Source organism: Panthera pardus, unplaced genomic scaffold (assembly GCF_024362965.1).
Source record: "Panthera pardus isolate Hobbes unplaced genomic scaffold, ASM2436296v1 HiC_scaffold_13, whole genome shotgun sequence".
Lineage (NCBI taxonomy): Eukaryota > Metazoa > Chordata > Mammalia > Carnivora > Felidae > Panthera > Panthera pardus.
Window position 1 is genome coordinate 17,228,003 of NW_026526688.1, and position 22,903 is coordinate 17,250,905.

Consider the following 22,903-nt stretch of genomic DNA (forward strand, 5'->3'; position numbering starts at 1 on the left):
CACATCCTCGCCAGCATCTATAGTCTCCTAATTTGTTCATTTTGGCCACTCTGACTGGCCTTGAGGTGATATCTGAGTGTGGTTTTGATTTTATTTCCCTGATGAGGAGTGACGTTGAGCATCTTTTCATGTGCCTGTTGGCCATCTGGATGTCTTCTTTAGAAAAGTATCTATTCATGTCTTCTACCCATTTCTTCACTGGATTATCTGTTTTTCGGATAGTCCCCTTTATTATGATATAGTGCCTTTCTTCCTCTCTTGTTACAGTCTTTTATTTAAAAATCTAGTTTGTCTGATACGAGTATGGCTACTTCAGCTTTCTTTTGACATTCATTAGCATGATAGATGGTTTTCCATCCCCTTACTTTCATCCTGTGTCTTTAGGTCTAAAATGAGTCCCTTGTAGGTAGCATGTAGATGGGTCTTGTTTTTGTTTTTGTTTTTTAATCCATTCTGATACCCTATGTATTTTGATTGGAGCATTTAGTCCATTTACATTCAGAGTGATTGTTGATAGATATGAATTTAGTGCCATTGTATTACCTGTTAAGTCATTGTTTCTGGAGATTTTCTTTGTTCATTTCTAGCCTTTGTTGCTTTTGGCGTTCTTTTCCCACTCAAAGAGTCCCCAGTAATATTTCTTGCAGGGTTAGTTTCGTGGTCATGAACTTCTTTAGTTTGTGTTTGTCTGTGAAGCTCTTTATCTCCCCTCCCATTCTGAATGACAGCGTTGCTGGGTAAAGTTTCATGGCTGCGTGTTTTCCCATCAGCACATTGAATATATCCTGCCACTCCCTTCTGGCCTGCCAGGTTTCTGTGGATAAGTCTGCTGCTAACCTTATTTGTCTTCCCTTGTAAGTTAGGGACATCTTTTCCTGGGCTGCTTTTAGTATTTTTTTCCTTATCTATGTATTTTGAAAATTTTACTATGATCTGTCCTTGTGTTGGCCTGGTTTTGTTGATTTTGATGGGAGTTTTCTGTGTCTCCTAGGTTTGGATGTCTGTTTCCTTCCACAGATTAAGGAAGTTTTCATCTATAATTTGCTCAAATAAACTTTCTATCCCCTTTTCCCTCTCTTCTTCTGGGACTCCTATGATATGAATGCTATTATGTTTTATGGAGTTGCTGAGTTCCCTAAGTTTACATTTGTGATCCAATATTTTTATTTCCCTCTTCTTTTCAGCTTTATTATATTCCATAATTTTGTCTTCTATATCACTATTCATTCCTCTGCTTCTTCCATTATTGTGGTCATTACATCTAGTCAGTTTCACCTCTTGGTTATAGCAGTTTTTATTTTGGCCTGACCAGTTTTTTAGGTTCTTTATCTCTGCAGTAATAGACTTCCTGGTGTCCGTTATGCTTTTCTCAAGGCCAGCTAGTATCCTTTTTATTGTTGTTTTAAATTCTGGATCCCGCATATTGCTTGTATCTCTTTTAATTAGATCCCTGGCTGTGACCTTTTCTTGTTCTTTCTTTTGGGATGAATTCCTCCATCTTCGCATTTTTTTTCTAGGTCTCTGTCTTCTTCTGTGTTAGGAAAGCTGGATATGTTTCATGTTCCTGAGAGTAATGGCTTTATTAAGAAGAGGTCATATAGTGCTCAAGACCTAGAACTTCAGGAAGTGTTTCTGGGGTTTGCTGTGTGCACTCTGATGCTCTGTTTTGACTGCTCTTACCCTCAGGTCAGCCCTCTGCAGAGTTTCTCCTCGCCTGCAGTGGGAAGTGTGTGGACCTTAGCCAGAGTGTGGCTTGTTTTAACTAGGTGTGCTCTTGTCTGCCTGTTAAAAGAGGTCTGATCCTATTTCCACTGGAGCTGAAGCTTTGCTGCACTCTATGGTCAGTAGACTTGGTACATGCGAGGGTTTGTGCTGGCCTTCTGGGGTAGGGGCCTGCTGCTCTGGTTCTTAGTCACATTTGCCCAGGTAAAGATGTACCTGAAGAACACAGGGGTTGGGACTTGGTGTAAGTGGCTCAGGCCTCCACTGTCAGCACTGTTCTGCTCCCTGAAGTCAATGTGTGCTGATGGGAAGGGGAAAAATTGGTGCCAACCCTCCCCCTTGTCCCTGAGAAGGGGAGTTTGTGTCTGCTGCTGTCCATGAAGCCCTCACAGAAGAGCTAACAATCTCCCTCTGTGTGTCCCAAGCATACCTCAGGTCCCTGCCTTCACTCTGGCTGTGTCTGGCCTGTGTGCCCACCCAACCAGTGGGTTTTACCTCAGGCAGGCCGGCTGAGTTTCAAAACTCCAAACTTTAGGGACCCAGTGTAATGCAGACTCATGCTGGTGCTCTGGGGGAGAGTTCCACCTTCACATTGGGGCTGGTGCTGGTTTGTCCCAGAAGGGCAGTTGTACCAACACCCAGGAGCTTAGAGTTTAAGAGTAAAGTGCTGCAAAAAGCTGGCATCCAGGTCAGCTGCCTTCAGGTGAACTGTCTCTGTTCCTTTGCTAAGGAACAGGGCAGCACAATGGTGCCCACTGGCTCTTTTGTCCCCTAAGAGGCAATGCCGCCTCTCCCAAATGCACCCCAAGAAGGGGTAAATATCTCTCCCAGTGTGTCCCAAGGGATCCTCAGATAGTGCTGTCCACTCCCAGCTCTCTGCCTACCACAGAGCATCGTTGCACCCACTAGGCTCCACACCTGCCATGGCACTGACTTCTAAAAGTCCAGGCTTTGAGCTCTGCTGGTTGTAAAAACTCACAGCGATCAGCCCCACTCATTTTCTCAGTCAATGGTTTTGGGAAAGTGTTTTTCTTGTGTGATCCCCTGTGCGCTCTCACTCTCTCTCTCTCTCCTCTCTGTTTGTGATCAGGGCTCCCTCCCTTCCATAACACCTATGATCCTTTTCTTCCCCAAAGCACATATCACCTTCCTACCTTCCACGATGTCGCCTCTTGTCTCTCTCTAGTTGTGCAACTTATTCTCTCACCCTTATATTGATTTCTTGGGTGTTGAGAATGATTTGATGTTTATCCAGGTATGTTCAAGGAATGCGGCAAGCATAGGGGCCTCCTACCACTCCACCATCTTCTCCCCTAAAACCCCATTCAAACTTTTAAAGGCCTTTCTAGTTTGTGAATGGTATGTTAGCAAATGCTTAAATTTGTTAACTTTGATTCTTTAGACCAACTAGTAGGGTAAAGTGATCCATGGATGCCTCATAATGTGGAACTTTCTTTCTATTCTGAACATGAAATTGAAGGGGCCCCTGGGTGGTTCAGTTGGTTAAGTGTCCAACTCTTGATTTTGGCTCGGTTCACAATCTCACGGTTTGTGAAATTGAGCCCCGCATCAGGTTCCATGCTGACAGTGCAGAACCTGCTTGGGATTTTCTCTCTCTCCCTCTCTGTCTGCCCTTCCTGCACCTGCATGTATTCTCTCTCTCTCACTCACTCTCTCTCTCTCTGCCTTCAAATAAATAAATAAACATTTAAAAATAAAGAAATAAATAAAATGAAATTGAAAACCAGAACAGGTTTAGAGGAATTGAGCCTCCTCAAATGAAGATCAGTTGTAGTTGTTCAGGGAAGATACTAGTTGATTCCCAGCCTGTGAGAACAGCCCTAGAGTCTGTACTGTGGCTCTCCATCTAACCCAAGGCTAGGTTAATAAGAAGCTTCTCACATCCTTCTAGCCACCATGAATTTCCTTGAATTTCAATGATTTTGCACGCTTGGCCCCCTCTTCTTGTTAATAGTTAGCTGTGATTGTCTCATGATATAATTGGCTTCTGTCTTGTATAGATTTTCCTTATGAAGTAAAACGTTTACAAAGTAGAGAATAGTTGCAATTATCTACTTATGAATCGTGGATTATTTTACTGATTAATAATAATAGTAATAACAAACGCTGGTGTGTGCCAACTACTGTAAGGCTTATCTCATTTCATCGTTGTAACAACCTATGGAAGAGCGACTTCGATTATCCAGACTTACAAGATGAGGGAATGAAGTCCTAAAAAAATGAGTTAACTTGCCGGAGGCTACCAAGCAGAAAACAGGAACACAACTCGGCAGTGTAATTCCAGGTTTTTTTTCTCCTTATCACTATGTTTCTCTATGTTGTCTTGATTCTGCAGTGAATGCTTATTTCTATAATCATAAAATTGCAAATGATATTTATTGGCTTTAGATTTTCTGAATTTATGTGGACCAAGTATGTTGGACTCGCCATAGTTTTAGGATACAAATGCTAACATTTTATATCTTCACAGTGTCAAGCCAGGGCTGTAGTTGGCAGTTTTAGGAAGCGTAAATATGGAAGAAATGGGTAGAACATTCAGGGGTGCACATTTCCTATATCACATCCCGAGGATCAAGAGAGGACGTCTCAAGTTGTCTGATCAATAAGACAGAGTTTTAGCTATAGTCATAAAACTTATAAATAGAACAATGGATTAAATAAATTAAAAGTGACTGAGGAAGAATTGTGAGGAGACTGATCGAATAGTGTAAGTTTCGTATCTTTACGGTGGAAAGAAACTACTCACTGTATTGACGAAACAGAAGCATAAGCGCAAACGTGTTATTTGAGTTTGTGGAGGTGACCGTGAACATTAGAAATAGAAACTGTCAGGAGGTTACCTTGAAACACTGAAGATGGGGCGGAGGTGAAGAGTGAGGAGCGAGTTTGTGTGTTCCATTTTTTACTTTTCTGTGCTACTTGAATTATTTCTATTGGAGGTACAACTTGTATAATACATACTTGTGTATCATGCCAGTTGTGAATAAAAAGATCACACGTAGTCACATTTGGTTATCTATCTTACAAGGAATATACCAATGCCTATGAAAACCTGTGTCATTAATGTCCGCTACTTTGTTATGTCTCTTTTAGAGGAGGGAATCATGAGCCAGAGTTCGCCTTATATCTATTCCTTTTTGGGGCTGTTGCCCTTTTGGATACTGTGTACATCCTCTACCAACAAATGTGTTGTTAGGCATGAAGCAGCTGACTGCAGTCATCTGAAGTTGACACAAGTGCCCGATGACCTCCCAGCAAACATAACGGTGTTGAATCTCACCCATAATCAGCTCAGAAGATTACCACCTGACAACTTTACAAGATACAGCCAACTTACTACCTTGGATGGAGGATTTAACTCCATCTCAAAACTGGAGCCAGAATTGTGCCAAAAACTCCCCTTGTTGGAAATTTTGAACCTCGAACACAATGAACTATCTCGCCTTTCAGAGCGAACTTTTATCTTCTGCGTGAATTTGATGGAACTCCATCTAAGGTCCAATTCAATCCAGAAAATTGAAAACGATCCCTTTCAAAACCTGAAGGTAGGATGGAAATGTCCACCTCCATATAAGAAATTAAAAATATGTTGCCTCGTGTTAAGTTTGCAAGTCACTCATGAATCTTGAGATTTCGTATCTAAGTATCAAGGTCAAGAATGAAAACTCTGATCTACCCAAACGGGAAGAGGGGCAGCTTTATGTACAAATATGGCCATTTAAGATTGGAAATCTTTTCAAAAGAGAAAATAGCATCTTACTTCACTTTCAGTCTTAAGTTTAAAGAACTCTGCCTCTCTTGCTCCCTCCCATTAAAAATACAACTCAGATACAAGAGGTAGAGATCAGAGAAGAATCTGGTCTGTCATAACCCGAGAAGAACAAGAATATCTCATTAGGAACACAGCAAATAAACTCTCAATGCTGCTGATAGTACCTGAAGTAATGAAAAACAAACAAACAAACAACAACACACATCCAAATTCAGACTTAAATAAAGTTAACAAAATGACACATGATAAAGCAAATTGTCCAACTAAAAATTACCTACTCTTGATTTAGAAATCTCTTCATATTATTGCTTTACTAATGGCTATCCTTTTTTTCCCCTGAGTACTTTCCTTGAATTTTAAATCTGTGAAAATGTATGTGAGTGTCTCTAAATCTGAGACACTTATTAGGTACTTTTCTTGAACCAAAGCCATTTTTTTAAACTCTTTGTTTTCTTCATCACATGGACCTATACAAAATTTGGCATTCCTTGACCTCATATGCCAAGAATAATGTACAAACAAGTATGCTTAGAAACATTTGTAAAGTGACTTGCTTGCTAGTGATTTGAAATTCTCTTATGCCTCTTGAGATTCTGCAGTGGACGAAATGGCTTTGGACACAAAGGCCTCAAAATCTGGTTAGAATAATCTTTGGCAAAATGTTCTTTCATGTTGAAAACATAAATAAAAGTCTTACTCTCTTGAATACACATCATCTAAGATTTTACCCTAATATGTATCAGCTTTTCCTTACCTTTTACCTGAGTGGAAATTTACCTGTTAAAAATAGCACAAGGTGGTTAAAATGTCCCACAGCACTAACAAAACAAAAATGAATATTCTATACTCGCCATGATGCAAAATTAACATACCTATCAATCTTTCTCAAAGTAAAAATCTTTTTTAGGATTTCATGGACTTTTAAAGAAAATATTTCTTCATTTTTTTTTGTTTCATTTCTTTTTTTATTTTAATGTTTATTTACTTATTTATATTTTTTAATTATTTTTTAAATATGAAATTTATTGTCAAATTGGTTTCCATACAACACCCAGTGCTCATCCCAACAGGTGCCCTCCTCAATACCCATCACCCACCCTCCCCTCCCTCCCACGACCCATCAACCCTCAGTTTGTTCTCGGTTTTTAAGAGTCTCTTATGTTTTGGCTCCCTCCCTAACATTTTTTTCCCCCTCCCCCATGGTCTTCTGGTAAGTTTCTCAGGATCCACATAAGAGTGAAAACATATGGTATCTGTCTTTCTCTGTATGACTTATTTCACTTAGCATATTTTTGTTTCATTTCAAGGCTGATGCATGACATTATATGTTTAATAAGCCACATGAATATTCCTTACATCATAAGGAAATGCTTATTATAAATAATAAAGTAAATAAATGTTTATTATGAATCTTCCTTATATCATGAATAAATATGCTTAAATCCCTTTATTTTGGTAAGAGAAATAAAATCATTCTTTTTAAAAAATGATTCTTGGGCACCTGAGTGGCTCAGTCAGTTGGGTGTCCGACTTTGGCTCACGTCACGATCTCATGGTTTGTGGGTTTGGGCCCCAGGTCAGGCTCTGTGTTGACAGCTCGGAGCCTGGAGCCCGCTTCGGATTCTATGTCTTCCTCTCTATCTCTGCCCCTCCTCGCTCATACTCTTTCTCTGTCTCTCGAAAATAAATAAACATTAAAAAAATTTTTTTAAATAATTCTTGAAGTGAGAAACAAACCCTTGTAACAATGTTATTTTTGATCACCACGAAAATTTTTCATTACCTCTACTGTCAATTGTCTATAGAATAATAGAGAGGTGACACTTTTGCTGTAATTTCTAAGATTCAGGTACATTTAAAGGAACTATTTTTGGTGGCAAGACTCTAACTTGTATGCATCTTTTTTCTCTCTCAGAATTTAATCAAATTAGATCTATCTCATAATGGTTTGTCATCTACCAAATTAGGAAGTCAGCCCCAACTGGAAAATCTCCAAGAGCTCCTGTTATCAAGTAATAAAATTAACATCCTGAGACGTGAAGGACTGGATTTCCTTGGCAATTCTTCTTTGAAGAAATTAGAATTGTCATCAAATCCAATTAAAGAGGTAAGAAGTCGGGTAAAATGATTTCGTGTTCTACCTTTAAGTGTGGGCAATCCCTAACTGTGTCACAGGGGTAAGAATCTAAAGATCCCTAGAGAAAGGGGTAATAATGTTTGCCATGCCTTCCAAAAGTCCTTCACACTTACTGCTTGGGGCCATTGATGTCCTCTTCGCAAAAAGAAACACTGGTAGTAATTGGGGGCTGGAGCTCCGCTATCTAACAGAAGTGGGTTAAAATCCGTGTTCCAGTTATAGGAACCTTGGGGAGCCTACATAACCTTTCTGGGTCTTAGCTTCCTCACTTGTAAAGTGGGAATACTATCTATGGCACAAAATCTCTGAAAGAATTAAAACAGCGTGATAGTGAAGAGCACAGGCTGTAGAGTTGGGCGAGCTGGCTCCCCTTCTGGGCTTTCTCTCCTAATACTTGTGTAATCAGGCAAATTATTCAAGTTCTTTGCGCTCCAGTTCCCCAGGTGTAAAGTTAGTATAATAATAACACTACTTCATAGGCTGTATGGTAAAGAATTTAGCACCGTATCTCATGTAAGTGCTCCATAAATGGTAACTAGCATTAGATTATTATGAAAATCTTCTGATAATGGAATATACTTCTTATAATGGAATATACCTAATTAACCTTCTCTTTAGATGCATGATATTCATTTCAGTAACTACTTTCATGTACAGGTATGTTTGTATTTTATTCCTTTACAGGCTGAGAATAAGAATATTGGAAATCGTAAACTAAGTCAGATTTTCAAAAGATGTATCAACTTAAAGACATAAAAATAGACTGTGTATTTGTCCTGAGATGATAAAATATAAACAAGCAAACATTTTATGTAATATTCATGCTAATTATTGAACAGCATTTTTTTGTTTGTTTAGAACATTTATAGTAGAAATCTTACAATGTATGCAAGTAATGACGGGGGAGATAAAAATCATCCAAAAACCCATAGTCCAGAGACAACCAATGTTGGGTATTTTTATCTCTAGCTTTTCTCCAAGTGATAATAAGAAAAAGCAACAGCCACTGAAATTCAGAACACAAATTCAAAAGACACCGTATGTTGGACACTATGATATACATACATATATATATATATACATATATATATGCATATATAGTATATATATATGCATATATATTTATAATTTATTGTATATATTCATAAATTTAAATTTATTATTTATCATTTATTTATAATATCTATATATTTATTTACATATAAATATATATTTATTAAATACATATATTTACATAGTCCTGTAACCAACTTATTCTTTTTTGAAAGTTTATTTATTTATTCGAGAGAGAGAGAAAGCAGGGGAGAGAGAGAAAGAATCCCAAGTAAGCTCCACACTATCAGCAAAGAGCTGGATGTGGGGCTCAATCTCACGAATCACGAGATCATGACCTGAGCCGAAATCAGGAGTCGGACACTTGACCGACTGAGCCATGCAGGCGTCCCGTCACCAATTGATTCGTATCATCATTTTACCCAAGGGTAAACTGAGATGAAGCAGGGTTGAGGAACTTGTCCAAGGTCTCACATGTGACAGTTTGGTGACAGAACTGGGTCTCTGGCAGTGTTAGATCGGAGCCCATGCTCTTAACAGCTGTGCTGTATTGCCTCCCATAGGCGACGGTGTATCCTCCCATTAAAAAGTCATCTCACGTCATGAGCATTCTCCGTGTCATTGAGAATTATTCAAAAACTCAATTTTGATTACTGCAACATAATGTTATCATGGAAGTTCACCCTAATGAACTGAACAATTTCCTGCTCTGTAGTCCAATTCACTTTACTTACAACCAAATTTGCCTTATCGCCCATTAGCCCTAACAGCTCACAAGTGACACAGGAGGAATCAGAGCCTCTTGGCTCTCCTGGTGTTTAACCACCCAGGCCTGGCTCCGACCCTCTCGGGATTCCTTCTCTCCTTGCCTTCTGTCCTCTTGTTCTGGGGCAGAATCCCACAGCAGACAAGGCTTCTGGTGAGGGAGTGGGGGCAGAGCGGAAGGGAGCTGGAGGCACTGTCGTGCAATGACATCAGGAGAAAACCCGGGCTGGACAGACAAAGAGGAAGGCTGGAACTCAGAGCTACAGAAGGGAAAGTGCGCGTCACTGTTGCATAATAAAATCCACCCGTTCATTCCCCACGTGTTCACTGAGAACAGTGGTCAGCGAGACAGAAACAGCATCTGCCCCAGTGGTCACCTTACAAAGAGTTTATTAATTACGATCATATTCAGTGTGATCAAGTAAAAATACTAGGGACCTCACCTAGACTGGGAGGTCAGGGAGGGCCCCCTGAAAAGGAGGCCATTGAATGCTGGGCAGAAGGTAAGCAGCGGCCAGGAAAGGTGGGGGACTGCCCCCGGAGGTGGGTGTCGCAGGCACAGAGTAAGGAGCTGTGCAGTAGAGGGATGGAGAGTAAACCCAGAGAAGATGGTGAAGGGGAAAGGGGCGGAGTAAAGAATTGTGTTTAAGCTTCTCTAGAGTCATGCGGACCCCACCGTGTTTTGGTTATTAACCTCTTTTTTCTCCCCCCACCTTTAGTTCTCTCCAGGGTGTTTTCATGCAATTGGAAAATTATTTGGCCTCTCTCTGAACAATGCTCAACTGAACCCCAACCTCACAGAGCAGCTTTGTTTAGAACTGTCGAACACAAGCATTCAGAATCTATCCCTGAGCAACACCCAGCTGTATAGAACGAGCAATATGACTTTCGTTGGGCTCAAGCACACAAATCTCACCGTGCTCGATCTTTCCCACAACAACTTAAATGTGATTGATAATGGTTCCTTCGTTTGGCTTCCACATCTAGAATATTTCTTCCTGGGGTATAATAATATAGAACACTTATTTTCTCACTCCTTTTATGGGCTTCTCAGTGTGAGATACTTGGATTTGAGACGATCTTTCACCAAACAAAGCACTGCCCTTGCTTCGCGTCCCAAGATCGATGATTTTTCCTTTCAGTGGCTAAAACGTTTGGAGTATCTTAACATGGGAGACAACAACTTCCCAGGCATAAAAAGCAATATGTTCACGGGACTGATAAAGCTGAAACACTTAAGTCTATCCGACTCCTTCACAAGCTTGCGAACTTTAACAAATGAAACATTTTTGTCACTTGCTCAGTCTCCTTTGGTCACGCTCAACCTAACCAAAAACAAAATCTCAAAAATAGAGAGTGACGCTTTTTCTTGTCTGGGCCACCTTCAGGTACTCGACCTTGGCCTTAATGAAATCGGGCAAGAGCTCACAGGCCAAGAATGGAGAGGTCTAGGAAATATCATTGAAATCTACCTTTCCTACAACAAATACCTACAACTGACTCCTGGGTCTTTTGCCCTGGTTCCAAGCCTCCAACGCCTGATGCTCCGCAGAGTGGCCCTGAGAAATGTGGACAGTTCTCCTTCACCTTTTCATTCTCTTCGCCACTTGGTCATTCTGGATCTAAGCAACAACAATATAGCCAACATAAACGATAAACTGTTGGAGGGTCTTGAGAAACTAGAAATTCTGGAATTGCAGCACAACAACTTAGCACGGCTATGGAAACGTGCAAACCCGAGTGGTCCTGTTTATTTTCTAAAGGGTCTTTCTCGCCTCCACATTCTTAACTTAGAGTCTAATGGCTTTGATGAGATCCCAGCAGAGGTATTTAAGGGCTTATCTGAATTAAAGAGCATTGATTTAGGATTGAATAATTTAAACATATTTCCGCTCTCTGTCTTTGATGATCAGGCATCTCTAAAGTCACTGAACCTTCAGAAGAATCTCATAACGTCAGTTGAGAAGGATGTTTTTGGGCCAGCCTTCAGGAACCTGAGTAATTTAGATATGAGCTTTAACCCATTTGATTGTACCTGTGAAAGTATTGCCTGGTTTGTTAATTGGATTAATGGTACCCATACCAACATCTCTGACCTGTCAAGCCATTACCTCTGTAATACTCCACCTCAATATCATGGTTTCCCGGTGATGCTTTTTGATATATCAGCCTGCAAAGACAGTGCCCCCTTTGAACTCTTTTTCATCATAAATACCAGTATCCTTTTGATTTTTATCTTTACCGTATTGCTCATCCATTTTGAAGGCTGGAGGATATCTTTTTATTGGAATGTTTCAGTGCATCGAGTTCTTGGTTTCAAAGAAATAGACAGACAGCCAGAGCAGTTTGAATATGCAGCATATATCATTCATGCCTATAAAGATAGGGATTGGGTCTGGGAGAACTTCTCTCCGATGGAAGAAAAAGATCAAACTCTCAGATTTTGTCTCGAAGAAAGGGACTTTGAGGCAGGTGTCCTTGAACTTGAATCAATTGTTAATAGCATCAAAAGGAGCAGAAAAACTATTTTCGTTATAACGCAGCATCTATTAAAAGATCCGTTATGTAAAAGGTAGGTGAACATTGTGAAATTTTAAGCGTGTACTTGTTTTTTTCACTTGAGCTTTCAAATATTAACTTACATTATGATTGACAACTCAAAGAATTTTAAAAATAAAAAAATAACTTAATTATTAGTGACAGATAAAAACAAGTGTAGGGGGGATGTTAGAGCTTTTGGCTGTTCTAAACCGTATGCTGATATATATAACTTATTTTAATAATAATTTTTTTTTTTTACTAGATTCAAGGTGCACCAGGCAGTTCAGCAAGCTGTGGAACAAAATCTGGATTCCATTATATTGATCTTTCTTGAGGATATTCCAGATTATAAACTGAACCATGCACTCTGTTTGCGACGAGGGATGTTTAAATCTCACTGCATCTTGAACTGGCCAGTTCAGAAAGAACGGGTAAATGCCTTTCATCATAAATTGCAAGTAGCCCTTGGATCCAGAAATTCAATACATTAAATTTATTTAAAGACTAAGTTAACAAAGGCGTAACTTTCCCCCACTTAAAGAGTTTCATAGTAAATTTAGGTTTTATTTGAAAATAATATATATCTGTTTATTCAGACTTAGTGTTATACCACAAGTCTATGTTTTGTATCTCCCTATTTCAGACCTTTTATTGCCAGTTGAGTTCATTGGCCCCAGAATAAACATACAAGCAGTATACGTAGCATATAAGCAGCACGTAGCTAGGATTCTACTCATGAAGATATAATTGGTTACTGAGGTCTACAACTTAAGAAAGTTTTAAAATATTCCTCATTTAAAGAAAAGTTAGAATTATGGGAAGGTTTCTGATAATTACATTTGGAGTTTTTTTGGATGCACTCATAGGAGAATAAGAGATCATTGTTTTAGTAGGCACAATGCTATTTCGACTGTAAAAGAGTAAAATATATATCCTAATTTTTAAAAGCTTCATCACAGGATTTTTTTTTTTTTTCAGTTAGAAAGCTTTCATGTTAGTGGTGCCCACTTCAGTGTTGATTTTGTTAAGTGTTAAATTCCATTTGAACCTACAGACTCATGGTCAGAAAACGTTTGTAATTCATTTTCATTACTTACTTAAAATACATATTTTAATAAATCCTTATTTTCCCTGATACTTGGGTTTCTGCTGTAGGTGTTAGAAGAAACAATTCTCTTACTTAAAAGTATTACAGGAAACAAAAAAAGTATTATAGAAAGGCTTGCTTCCTGAAGGTTAATTAGTAGATTAGTTTTGTGGTTGTAAAATATTGTTTTCTCTTGGCCACAGACTCAGGAGATGGTCCTGGTCGGATCATTTGGTCCTACTGGGACTCTTTGACTCCTGATCTTGGAAATTATGGTGTTGAACAAAATCTTTAATAATCCTATATAATTAGCGATGATGACCATGGTATAATACATTCACGTGAAACGTATTATCATGTCATAAAATAGCGTGCTATGTATACATTAGTCCTTCTCTAGAAAGACTATTATTTAAAATTTTATTTTTGCTTTTACAATGGAAAGAATCTAATTATTGAAAATAGACATGAATAGCGTTTTAAAACCTTTATAGTTCTGGTGTTCAAATAAAGAGAGTGTTGAAATCATGAAGCTGGGTTAATTTCTATATTAGAAGCACCGGTTTGGTAAATTTAGGGAGAATCGGAGGTGTCACAGTTCGGAACTTTGATTAAAATAGTATTGTATCCTCGGGGCTAAGTCCACAGAATCCTGGAAAAAGCGATACTCCCTGTACTGCCGGTTCTGAAAGAGTCTACAGTCTCTCGACAGTGTGAATGTGTGGAGGACTCATTTTCACTTCCGTGTTACGCAGCATCCTTGCACACGAGGCGCTCCTTCGATAGCGTTTTGGCTAAGGCGTGCTTTCCGCCTGTGAAATGATCTCGTTTTATTTTGGCATTGTAAAACAAAAATAAAAGAAAGAAAGAAAAGACAGATTAAATTAAACTTTTATGATGGCAAAATAAAACCCACAGCCACAGTTTTTCCTGACGTGCTTCGTGTGTCATTTATGTCTCGATAGTCCCAATGTTAGTCCAATATTTCTAAGTAATGGATATTCCATCGGTCCACAAAAAGCAGGGCAGGAAGTAATTTTGCTTTTATCCCCTTATTTGCTTATAAGATAGTTGATCAAATGGCCACAATTTAAATTGAGTTCAAGTGTAATCTTCTAAAGTTGCTTAATATTTAAGAAGATACACAAGGGATGACCCTTGAACTGAATACAAGTAAAGCTAATCAACGGTGTCAGCCTTGACTTGTATTTGGTCTACACAGGAAGAAACATCCTGAACCTTCGGCAAGCTGTCCTTTATAATTGTTCTCTGGAGGAGTCCTTATCCCTGGGGTCCAAAACAAGGGAAGTGCAGAAAAGGATATTTGTCTGACCTGTTGAACTTCCACAAGTGAAGTGACGTGTTTGAAAGCTCTCAGGGTACCATTATGTTATCTGTTCACTCCATCTCCTTCTTGCTGTTTTTCAAAACACATTCCAGCTGAATCAACATTGAGTTTAAAACAAATCCAGGTACTTAGATTTTACCTAAAAATGACACCTTTTTGATTGTAATAAGAAGTGAATACTCTCACCTTGTTAGTGAGGAGGAGGGATTTTCGATGTCATGTATTTAACAAGCTCTTAATTATTCAGATGTCTACCTTAGGTGATTTGTAAAGGGGACTCAACAGTAAGTGATGGTCACGATGTGTCAATCAAGAGTTTAAAAAATATTTCTTGAAATCTCTAGAGGCAGAAAGCAGACTAGTGGTTGTCTGGACCTAGGGATGGGAAGGGGGAGTAAATAAAGGTTGTGTAAGAGATCTTTTCGGGGTGAGGAGAATGCTCTAAAAATGGATGGTGTCAATGATTGTACAACCAGGTAAGTTTTTACTTAGAACCATTGAATCATATACTTAAAGCAGGTGAATTTTATAGTATGTAAATTATATATCAATAAAGCTGTTAGAAAAATAGTATTCATGGAGCAACCACGTGAACCTAGCCCTGTGCCAAACGTGATGGGGCACACAGGATGTGAGCTACATTGTAGAAAATGGCGCAAGAAGAGTTCGGGTAGGAAGGGACTATCAAAGATGGACCTGAACAAAAGGCTCCATGGAAGATCAGACCTTTCAAAGATGGGTAGGATTTTGTTGAGTGAGGAGCAAGATGGGGGAATGAACAGTAAGATGAAAGGGAGGGAGGCGTGATCTTGGTGTTGGGAGGTCACAGGATGCTGCTGAGGATGGAACCATGGTACAGAGAACGTGGCAGAGGAATTTAGACTGAAGGAGTCAGGTGTCTTGAGATTGTAACTTGATGGGTTTCAAATGGCAACACCAGAAGTTATAATAAAACTCTCCCCTGGAATCTATGACTTAGATTTATGTGGCAGCTAGTTGAATAGAGAGTGTAACTTCTAACTTTACAGTCCAAACAGTCAGGCATACCCTCATATCACAGAAGGAGATTTAAAGCACTTATTTCTTTTCCTATATATAAATCCATATTGAAGTAACAAAAAAAAGGGTAATCAATTGGTCATCAGTTGCTAATTACACTGGGTGATATATTCGCCATTTTTTATAATATAATTTATTGTCAAATTGGTTTCCATACAACACCCAGTGCTCATCCCAACAATTGCTTCCTCAATGCCCATCACCCACCTTCCCCTCTCCCCCACCCCCATCGACCCTCAGTTTGTTCTCAGTATCCAAGAGTCTCTTATGGTTTGCCTCCCTCCCTCTCTGTAACTATTTTTTCCCCTTTCCTTCCCCCATGGTCTTCTGTTAAGTTTCTCAAGATCCACATATGAGTGAAAACATACAATATCTTTCTCTGACTGACTTATTTCACTTAGCATAATACCCTCCAGTTCATCCACATTGCCGCAAATGACCAGATTTCATTCTTTGTCATTGCCAAGTAGTATTCCATTGGATATATAAACCACATCTTCTTTATCCACCCATCAGTTGGTGGACATTTAGGCTCTTTCCATAATTTGGCTATTGTTGAAAGAGCTATTATAAACATTGGGGTACAAGTGCCCCTATGCATCAGTACTCCTGTATCCCTTGGGTAAATTCCTGGTAGTGCTATTGCTGGGTCATAGGGTAGATCTGTTTTTAATTTTTTGAGGAAGCTCCACACTGTTTTCCAGAGCGGCTGCACCAGTTTGCATTCCCACCAATAGTGCAAGAGGGTTCCCGTTTCTCCAAATCCTCTTCAGCATCTATAGTCTCCTGATTTGTTTATTTTAGCCACTCTGACTGGCATGAGGTGGTATCTCAGTGTGGTTTTGATTTGTATTTCCCTGAGGAGGAGTGACGTTGAGCATCTTTTCATGTGCCTGTTGGCCGTCTGGATGTCTTCTTTGGAAAAGTGTCTGTTCATGTCTTCTGCCCATTTCTTCACTGGACTTATTTGTTTTTCAGGTGTGGGGTTTGGTAAGTTCTTTATAGGTTTTAGATACTAGCCCTTTATCTGATATGTCATTTGCAAATGTCTTTTACCATTCTGTTGGTTACCTTTTGTTTTGTTGATTGTTTCCTTTGCAGTGGAGAAGCTTTTTATCTTGATGAGGTCCCAATAGTTCATTTTTATTTTTAATTCCCTTGCCTTTAGAGATGTGTTGAGTAAGAAATTGCTGCGGCTGAGGTCGAAGAGGTTTTTGCCTGCTTTCTCCTCTAGAGTTTTGATGGTTTCCTGTCTCACATTCAGGTTCTTTATCCATTTTGAGTTTATTTTTGTGTGTGGTGTAAGAAAGTGGTTCTTTATCCATTTTGAGTTTATTTTTGTGTGTGGTGTAAGAAAGTGTGTGGTGTAAGAAAGTTTCATTCTTCTGCATGTTGCTGTCCAGTTCGCCCAGCACCATTTGCTAAAGAGACTGTCTTTTTTTCCATTGGATACTCTGTCCTGCTTTGTCAACATTAGTTGGCCATACATTTGTGGGTCCACTTCTGGGTTCTCTATTCTATTTCATTGGTCTATGTGTCTGTTTTTGTGCCAATATCATACCGTCTTGATGATTACAGCTTTGTAGTAGAGGCTAAAGTCTGGGATTGTGATGCCTCCTGCTTTGGTCTTCTTCTTCAATATTACTTTGGCTATTTGGGGTCTTTCGTAGTTCCATACAAATTTTAGGATTGCTTGTTCTAGCTTCGAGAAGAATGCTGATGCGATTCTGATTGGGATTGCATTGAATGTGTAGATAGCTTTGGGTAGTACTGACATTTAACAATACTTAGTCTTTCAATCCATGAGCATGGAATGCTTTTCCATTTCTTTGTGTCTTCTTCAATTTCCTTCATAAGTTTTCTATAGTTTTCAGCATACAGATCTTTTACATCTTTGGTTAGGTTTATTCCTAGGTATTTGATGGTTCTTGGTTATATTAGCCATTTGTAACTCCTGCAATCCCTTAACCTTCCTCCATCTTTCTGTCCAAGGGAGAAACTGGTTCTGTCACGTGACTTCCTCCCCACCCATTTAGCAAACTATCTTGTATATGTTGGGCAGGAGTCATGGGAATTTTCAGTGACAGAACTTTCCTGGTTCTTTGTGAGAATTTCTGGTAGCCAATTTTGAATTCTTAGCTCTGTTGTATCTTAAGTCAGTTCCCCAGGAAACAAATTCCCGCATGGAAATGTCTGCGCATCAGGATTCGGGGAGTGCTCTGATTTATAAGGGAGTGAAGTCAGTTGGATTGGGAAGAGAGCTTACGACGACCTGTGCTGCAATTGCAGCAGAAGCCTTAGCAGACCCCACAGGGAATGGCCTTACAGAGTTGACACCAAAAAGGGGCAGGACCATTCTACCCTCATCTCAACCAATCAGCATTGGCTACAGGCAGTCCCAGGGAGGAAGCTGTGCCCTTAAACAAAAAGCTTTGCCTAAAAGCAATTCCAAAGGAGGAGATCAGTTGTGAAGTATGAGGAGTGAACAATCTGTCGGAATAGGTAGGTGCCTGGGTCCTGAAGGCGAGATCTCAGCATCCGCTACACTTTCTAAGGTATTTAAGAATTAAAATAGATGTAGTTCACTTGGTTTCTTTAGGCATTTCTGCAAGCTTCCAACCACTTCATGTTTTAAAAAATAAAGTCTCTTCCAGACATCCTGGAAGACACATAGTTTTATCGGAAGCCAACATTTAAAAAAATAAAATAAAAATGCTTTCACAGTGTCAATGTCTTCCAGTCAAAGGCCACCAGAAACACACCTGCGGTTGAACGAGTTGGGTTTATTTCTCATTGAAGTGAAGAAGCATACGCACCATGGAGATCTAGGGGCGTCTCAGTAAAAAGGTGCCTGAATGAACCTGTTCCATAGGTTTGGACATTCCTTGGGTGATTTGGGGGAGGGCCTAAGGAAGCAGAGTTTCCTTCTAGATTTTATGCTGTTACAAAGGGGGAAATTTTGTGACTGGTTATCTCAATAAAGCTTACCTATAGAGAGAGAAGAGACGAGAACCAGGAGAAGGTTATAATTGATAAAGCAAAGAAATAGCCAAGAGAGGAGTGTTTGTGGTATTAGGAGGGTGGCGCAGTGACCTTATTTTTTTCTGTCTGTGCTTATACAGGATTACAAAGTGGTCATCCTGGGTCTCATTTTATAGTGTCAGCGTAACCTTGTCTGAGGTTGATACTCTGTGAAGTTGTTTGTGTCCGGCAAGAGAACAACATGGCCCAGCTATGAGTGCCGGACCGGCTTCTGGGTTGTCAGGGGCTGCTTTTTGTTTGGCACAGAAGGTTTAACACAGCCTTTTGGCTGTTACCAAAAGCGTTTACCTTTTTGGCTTCTTGCAGAGATATCTTTTCATCTTAGCGAGCACTTGGTTGTAAGTGCCAGAAACTCAAAGTTCTTTAGGCAAAAAGGGAAAATGTTTGTGGTCTATAATCAAACTGGGAAAAGGGCCGGAATATCACTAGCTGTCGATGGGAACTAGAGCCTAGAGCTCAAACGCCACCACAGCTCACACCTGCTCCTCTCTCTGTGTTAGTTAGTACCTGGGTTTGCACTGCTAGAAGTTGGGGTAACCAGGATCTCTTAGGTTCCCATTTCACATCGACAATCCCAAAGCTCGGGGAAGGCCTCTGATTGGCCTTATTTGGGGTATACATCCATGCTTGTGGCCATGACGGTGGGGTCCTGTGGTTGGAAGCGCCCACCAGAACCATGTGGATAGACCCATGTGCTATTTCCCAAAGATGGGAGCTGGATAAGCCAAGCAGTTCATGCCCACCATATGAGACTTGTGGAACTGCCCCATTGAACAAGCTGGACTCAGTAAGGGGCAAACAGGAAACTGTGTTATTCTATCTTCCTCTCAGAGCTCTTTTTAAGAAAATTCTGCCATTTGCACGAAACCTCAGGCTTGCCATAGAGCTTTTCAGACACTCTTAGATAGTACAAAGGGTTGTCCAACCTCACCGTCACCACTTGTGACGGTCCAGTAGTGATAACCAAAACCGAAACTCTTGCCCAATATGAGTTCTCTACTTCCCCTGCTGGCGTCTGTCTTCTGGAAGACCCCACTGATGAGGGTGAAGGTGTTGGCTTCTTGTCTCTCTCCTCACTCTACCTGCTCATCCACTGGCTGCCTGGGCACCTCTAGAATCTCAGGAGTTCGGAACACAGTTGAAAGAAGGGACATCAAGGACAGATGTCACAGATATGGGGTATGATCTGGCCTCTGGGCCTTCGCAGCATAATGCTTGGTTGCTGGCTCTTTTTTTTTTCTTTTCCCCATGGGATGCTTTTGTCACTTCAGAGACCCAGAACCTTCCGTTGCAGCCCAGCTCACATGCTAGCTGTGGTCAGCCTCTCCCAACACAAATTCTTCTGGTGACTCCCTGGCATCTAATAAAATGAATTCAAAGCTTTCCAGCACCCTGTCTCTACCCAGTCTTTCAAACTTGTCTCCACTATTGCTGTTTACATCTAAGGTATTAATTGGTGTTCCTCACCAGTCTGACAAGATAATATCCCATAAAAGGACCCCTGCCAAATAAATGTGGGAAGCACTATACATACTGTGTCCTCCTTTCAGAAATATGCAATGCGTCTCGGGATTTTACCAAGCTAAGATGTCCTGCTTTAAAGAAAGGTATTTAACTTTTTATTATCGAGGCAGTCCCTAAGCCAATTTGATTACAGAACCCTTCTTATCACTTACCTTGATAAAATCCCGCTGAATGCATGCTCTGCATAACACAGTTTTGCAAATCTAACGGTAAATGTTCAACTGAAGTTGTGGCAGTGGACATAGAAAGGAAAGAGACACATTTGATTTCATGGAAATATATTTTTACCATCCAGAAATTTTGTTAAATTTCTGAGACAGCAGACAAAAGAGAACAAGGACGCTCTAAAATTCCCTCTAACCACCTCCAGTTCTGCAATAACTATTCCAAAACATGCTGCTACTCCTTTAACAATGGCGTAGGGAATCCCAAGTCCCCACTTAAAACCTTAGTTTACATTCTAAGTGTGTGTATGTGTGTGTGTGTGTGTGTGTGTGTGTGTGTGTGTGTGTGTGGCATTGCTTTTTCTTCTCTTGCTTCACCGCCAACACACAGTAAATAGTCACAAAATATTTATGGATTGAATGATGAAAGAATTAAGTGAATGAATAGGCCCTGAAGTCTAGCCACCCAGAACTGCCTACAGTCTCGCCCACATGCGTGGCCCTTTCACATTTCCATCTGCATGTGACTGTGGGTCTGCTTTCCCCACTGTCCTATAGCCTTTTCTTAGCTAAACCATGCAGTTTCAGGGGTTAGGTCAGGCATCAGCTTCTCCTATAAGGAGACCTAACCTTTGGCCTAACTTGACCTAATCTTGAAACTTACAGCCTTCCTAAACATACCCCCTTCTTAGGATGAGTTAGTTGACTTTTACCCTGTGCCAGGCACTCTTGGATGGGAAAAGCTTGATCTCAAGTGAGATCGCCCTTCTTCAGAGAAACCCTGTTACCTAAGCAGTGGTAAGAAACAGAGGGTCCCTCTAGACTTCTCTGACAACAGTCCAACTTCCCGGCTTGGCCACTTGGTGATTCTGTAGACTTCTGATGTAACCTCTCTCCAGTGAATCGTCTGGTATTTTCTGGCCTTAAAGTGTGTGCTCCCAATACCAAACCTAGCTCAGGACAGTGTGGAATAAGCAGAACTGCCCCCCACTCCCACCCCGAATCCCACACTCATGAGGGAGCACCTGGTGATTTCTGAACACAAAGGCAGAGTCGTGAAGGGGGAGAAAGTGTCTAAGGGGTGGTATAGGGGTTTGGTTTAGGAAACTGGCCCTCCCGTTCATCCTGGCACAGTATGTTTTGAACATTGTGCCTTTGAACAAATTCCAGGGGGGGCCCTTGGGACCACCTCCAACTTTAAGGACAGATTTACCAGTTACACAGGATGTCCTCCATCATCCTTCTCTCTGTCTTATTTCTCTTAAGATCTTTCTTTCTTCTCTTTTCTCCTTGAGTCATACCCAGGGTGGAGGCATGCTGAGCAGAAAAACACAAATAATATTAATTAAAAAAAAACCTCTTAGGAAAATGCAATTGTACCCTTAAGTGATCCTTTTAGGACCATATTCTATTGCAGAGCGGCTAAGTTGCTTGGGCAGTGTTAGTCTTGAGCTGGTAAACACCAGAACACATTCTTCTGGGCAGAAAGGTAGGGGCAAGGGTCATATAACCCCCAAAAGTTTCTAGAACCCAATTACGATGTGTGGTGGTGGTGGTGGTGGTGTTCTACATCACCAAGCAATTCTCTAACACCAGCGGGGGGTGTCTTACAATTTAACTCAGCTTTCACACTGTCCACCAGGAGATAGAGTCGGATCCTACAGTTTAAGGGCTCAGTCCTGCAAGGGTGTTTCCCCCACACCTCTTCTGCAGATGGCAGTCACCAGTCTGGGGTGTCCCTGGTGCTTCTGACAGACCAGCTATAGATCAGAGGTTCCTAAGAAACCCTTCTGGGGTTTGACCCCTTACTGAGTACCAAGGGATGTACTGTGACCGCGAAGCGTGATAACCCTTATTCCCCCTTTGCTGATGATTAGTTGAGGGATGGACTTTTAGCCCAGTTTTAGCCAATGAGACTCAAGTGGTCAGCTTGAGAAGCTTCTGGAAAGTAGTTTGCTCCTTAATGAGAGGAAGAATGAAAGAGTGAGCTGTGCCTTTTGGGCTCGAATGTGGTTATTTGAGGGAAAGATGATTGGCGCTAAAGGTGCCATCTTGGAACCTTCAGGAACAAGCAAGTGAACAAAAAAGAAAAGGGATCTGCCATCTCTGATGACATTGGTAATTTCTGGCACCCTTCTCAGAACCAGCTTACTGTGGGCTTCTTGCTCTGTGAGTGCTTGAGCCACTGTTGGTGAGGGCTTTCTCTGTTGCCTGCAGCTGAAAAGGGAACTGAGCTCGTTGGTCTGTCCTCTGCTCTTTCCACTATGCTATATATGCTCCCATACCTAGCAGAGTTAGTCACGGTCTGTTAATAATCTCTGTGATCGAAAGCTGCTCCTTCATCAGTGGAAAGTTGTTCTTGTTCTACTATTGTTCCCTGTGCTAGAAACCAAAACACCTTAATCGAATATTAAGACAGTTTTCTGTTTAGTTTTCTTTTATTGCATTTGTCCCTAAAAGTAAATAATACGTATTTACCGAAAATATTCAAATAGTACAAAAGTGAATAAACTTGGAAGTAAATGTAGCTATAACTTCCTTCCAGATTTTCCTCAGGTTGTTCATTGTAACCTGAGATTATATGATAAGAACTAATATCGTATAACAAAATCACATGTGATAAAATCACGTATAATATAAATTAACATCTCGGGGCTCCCGGGAGGCT

General features: G+C 40.5%; 1 protein-coding gene across 1 annotated transcript in view; it reads left to right on the plus strand.

Annotated features, from left to right (window-relative positions):
- The window catches only part of TLR3 (toll like receptor 3), a 65,384-nt gene extending 51,352 nt beyond the window's left edge, over positions 1 to 14,032 (plus strand). Inside the window, exons 4-7 of the mRNA XM_019422203.2 lie at positions 4,837 to 5,288; positions 7,431 to 7,622; positions 10,190 to 12,042; positions 12,274 to 14,032. Coding sequence (XP_019277748.2) covers positions 4,848 to 5,288; positions 7,431 to 7,622; positions 10,190 to 12,042; positions 12,274 to 12,502 — 2,715 coding nt within the window. The 5' untranslated portion in view covers positions 4,837 to 4,847 and the 3' untranslated portion in view covers positions 12,503 to 14,032. The remainder of the gene's footprint in view (positions 1 to 4,836; positions 5,289 to 7,430; positions 7,623 to 10,189; positions 12,043 to 12,273) is intronic.
- Positions 14,033 to 22,903: the final 8,871 nt, after the last annotated feature.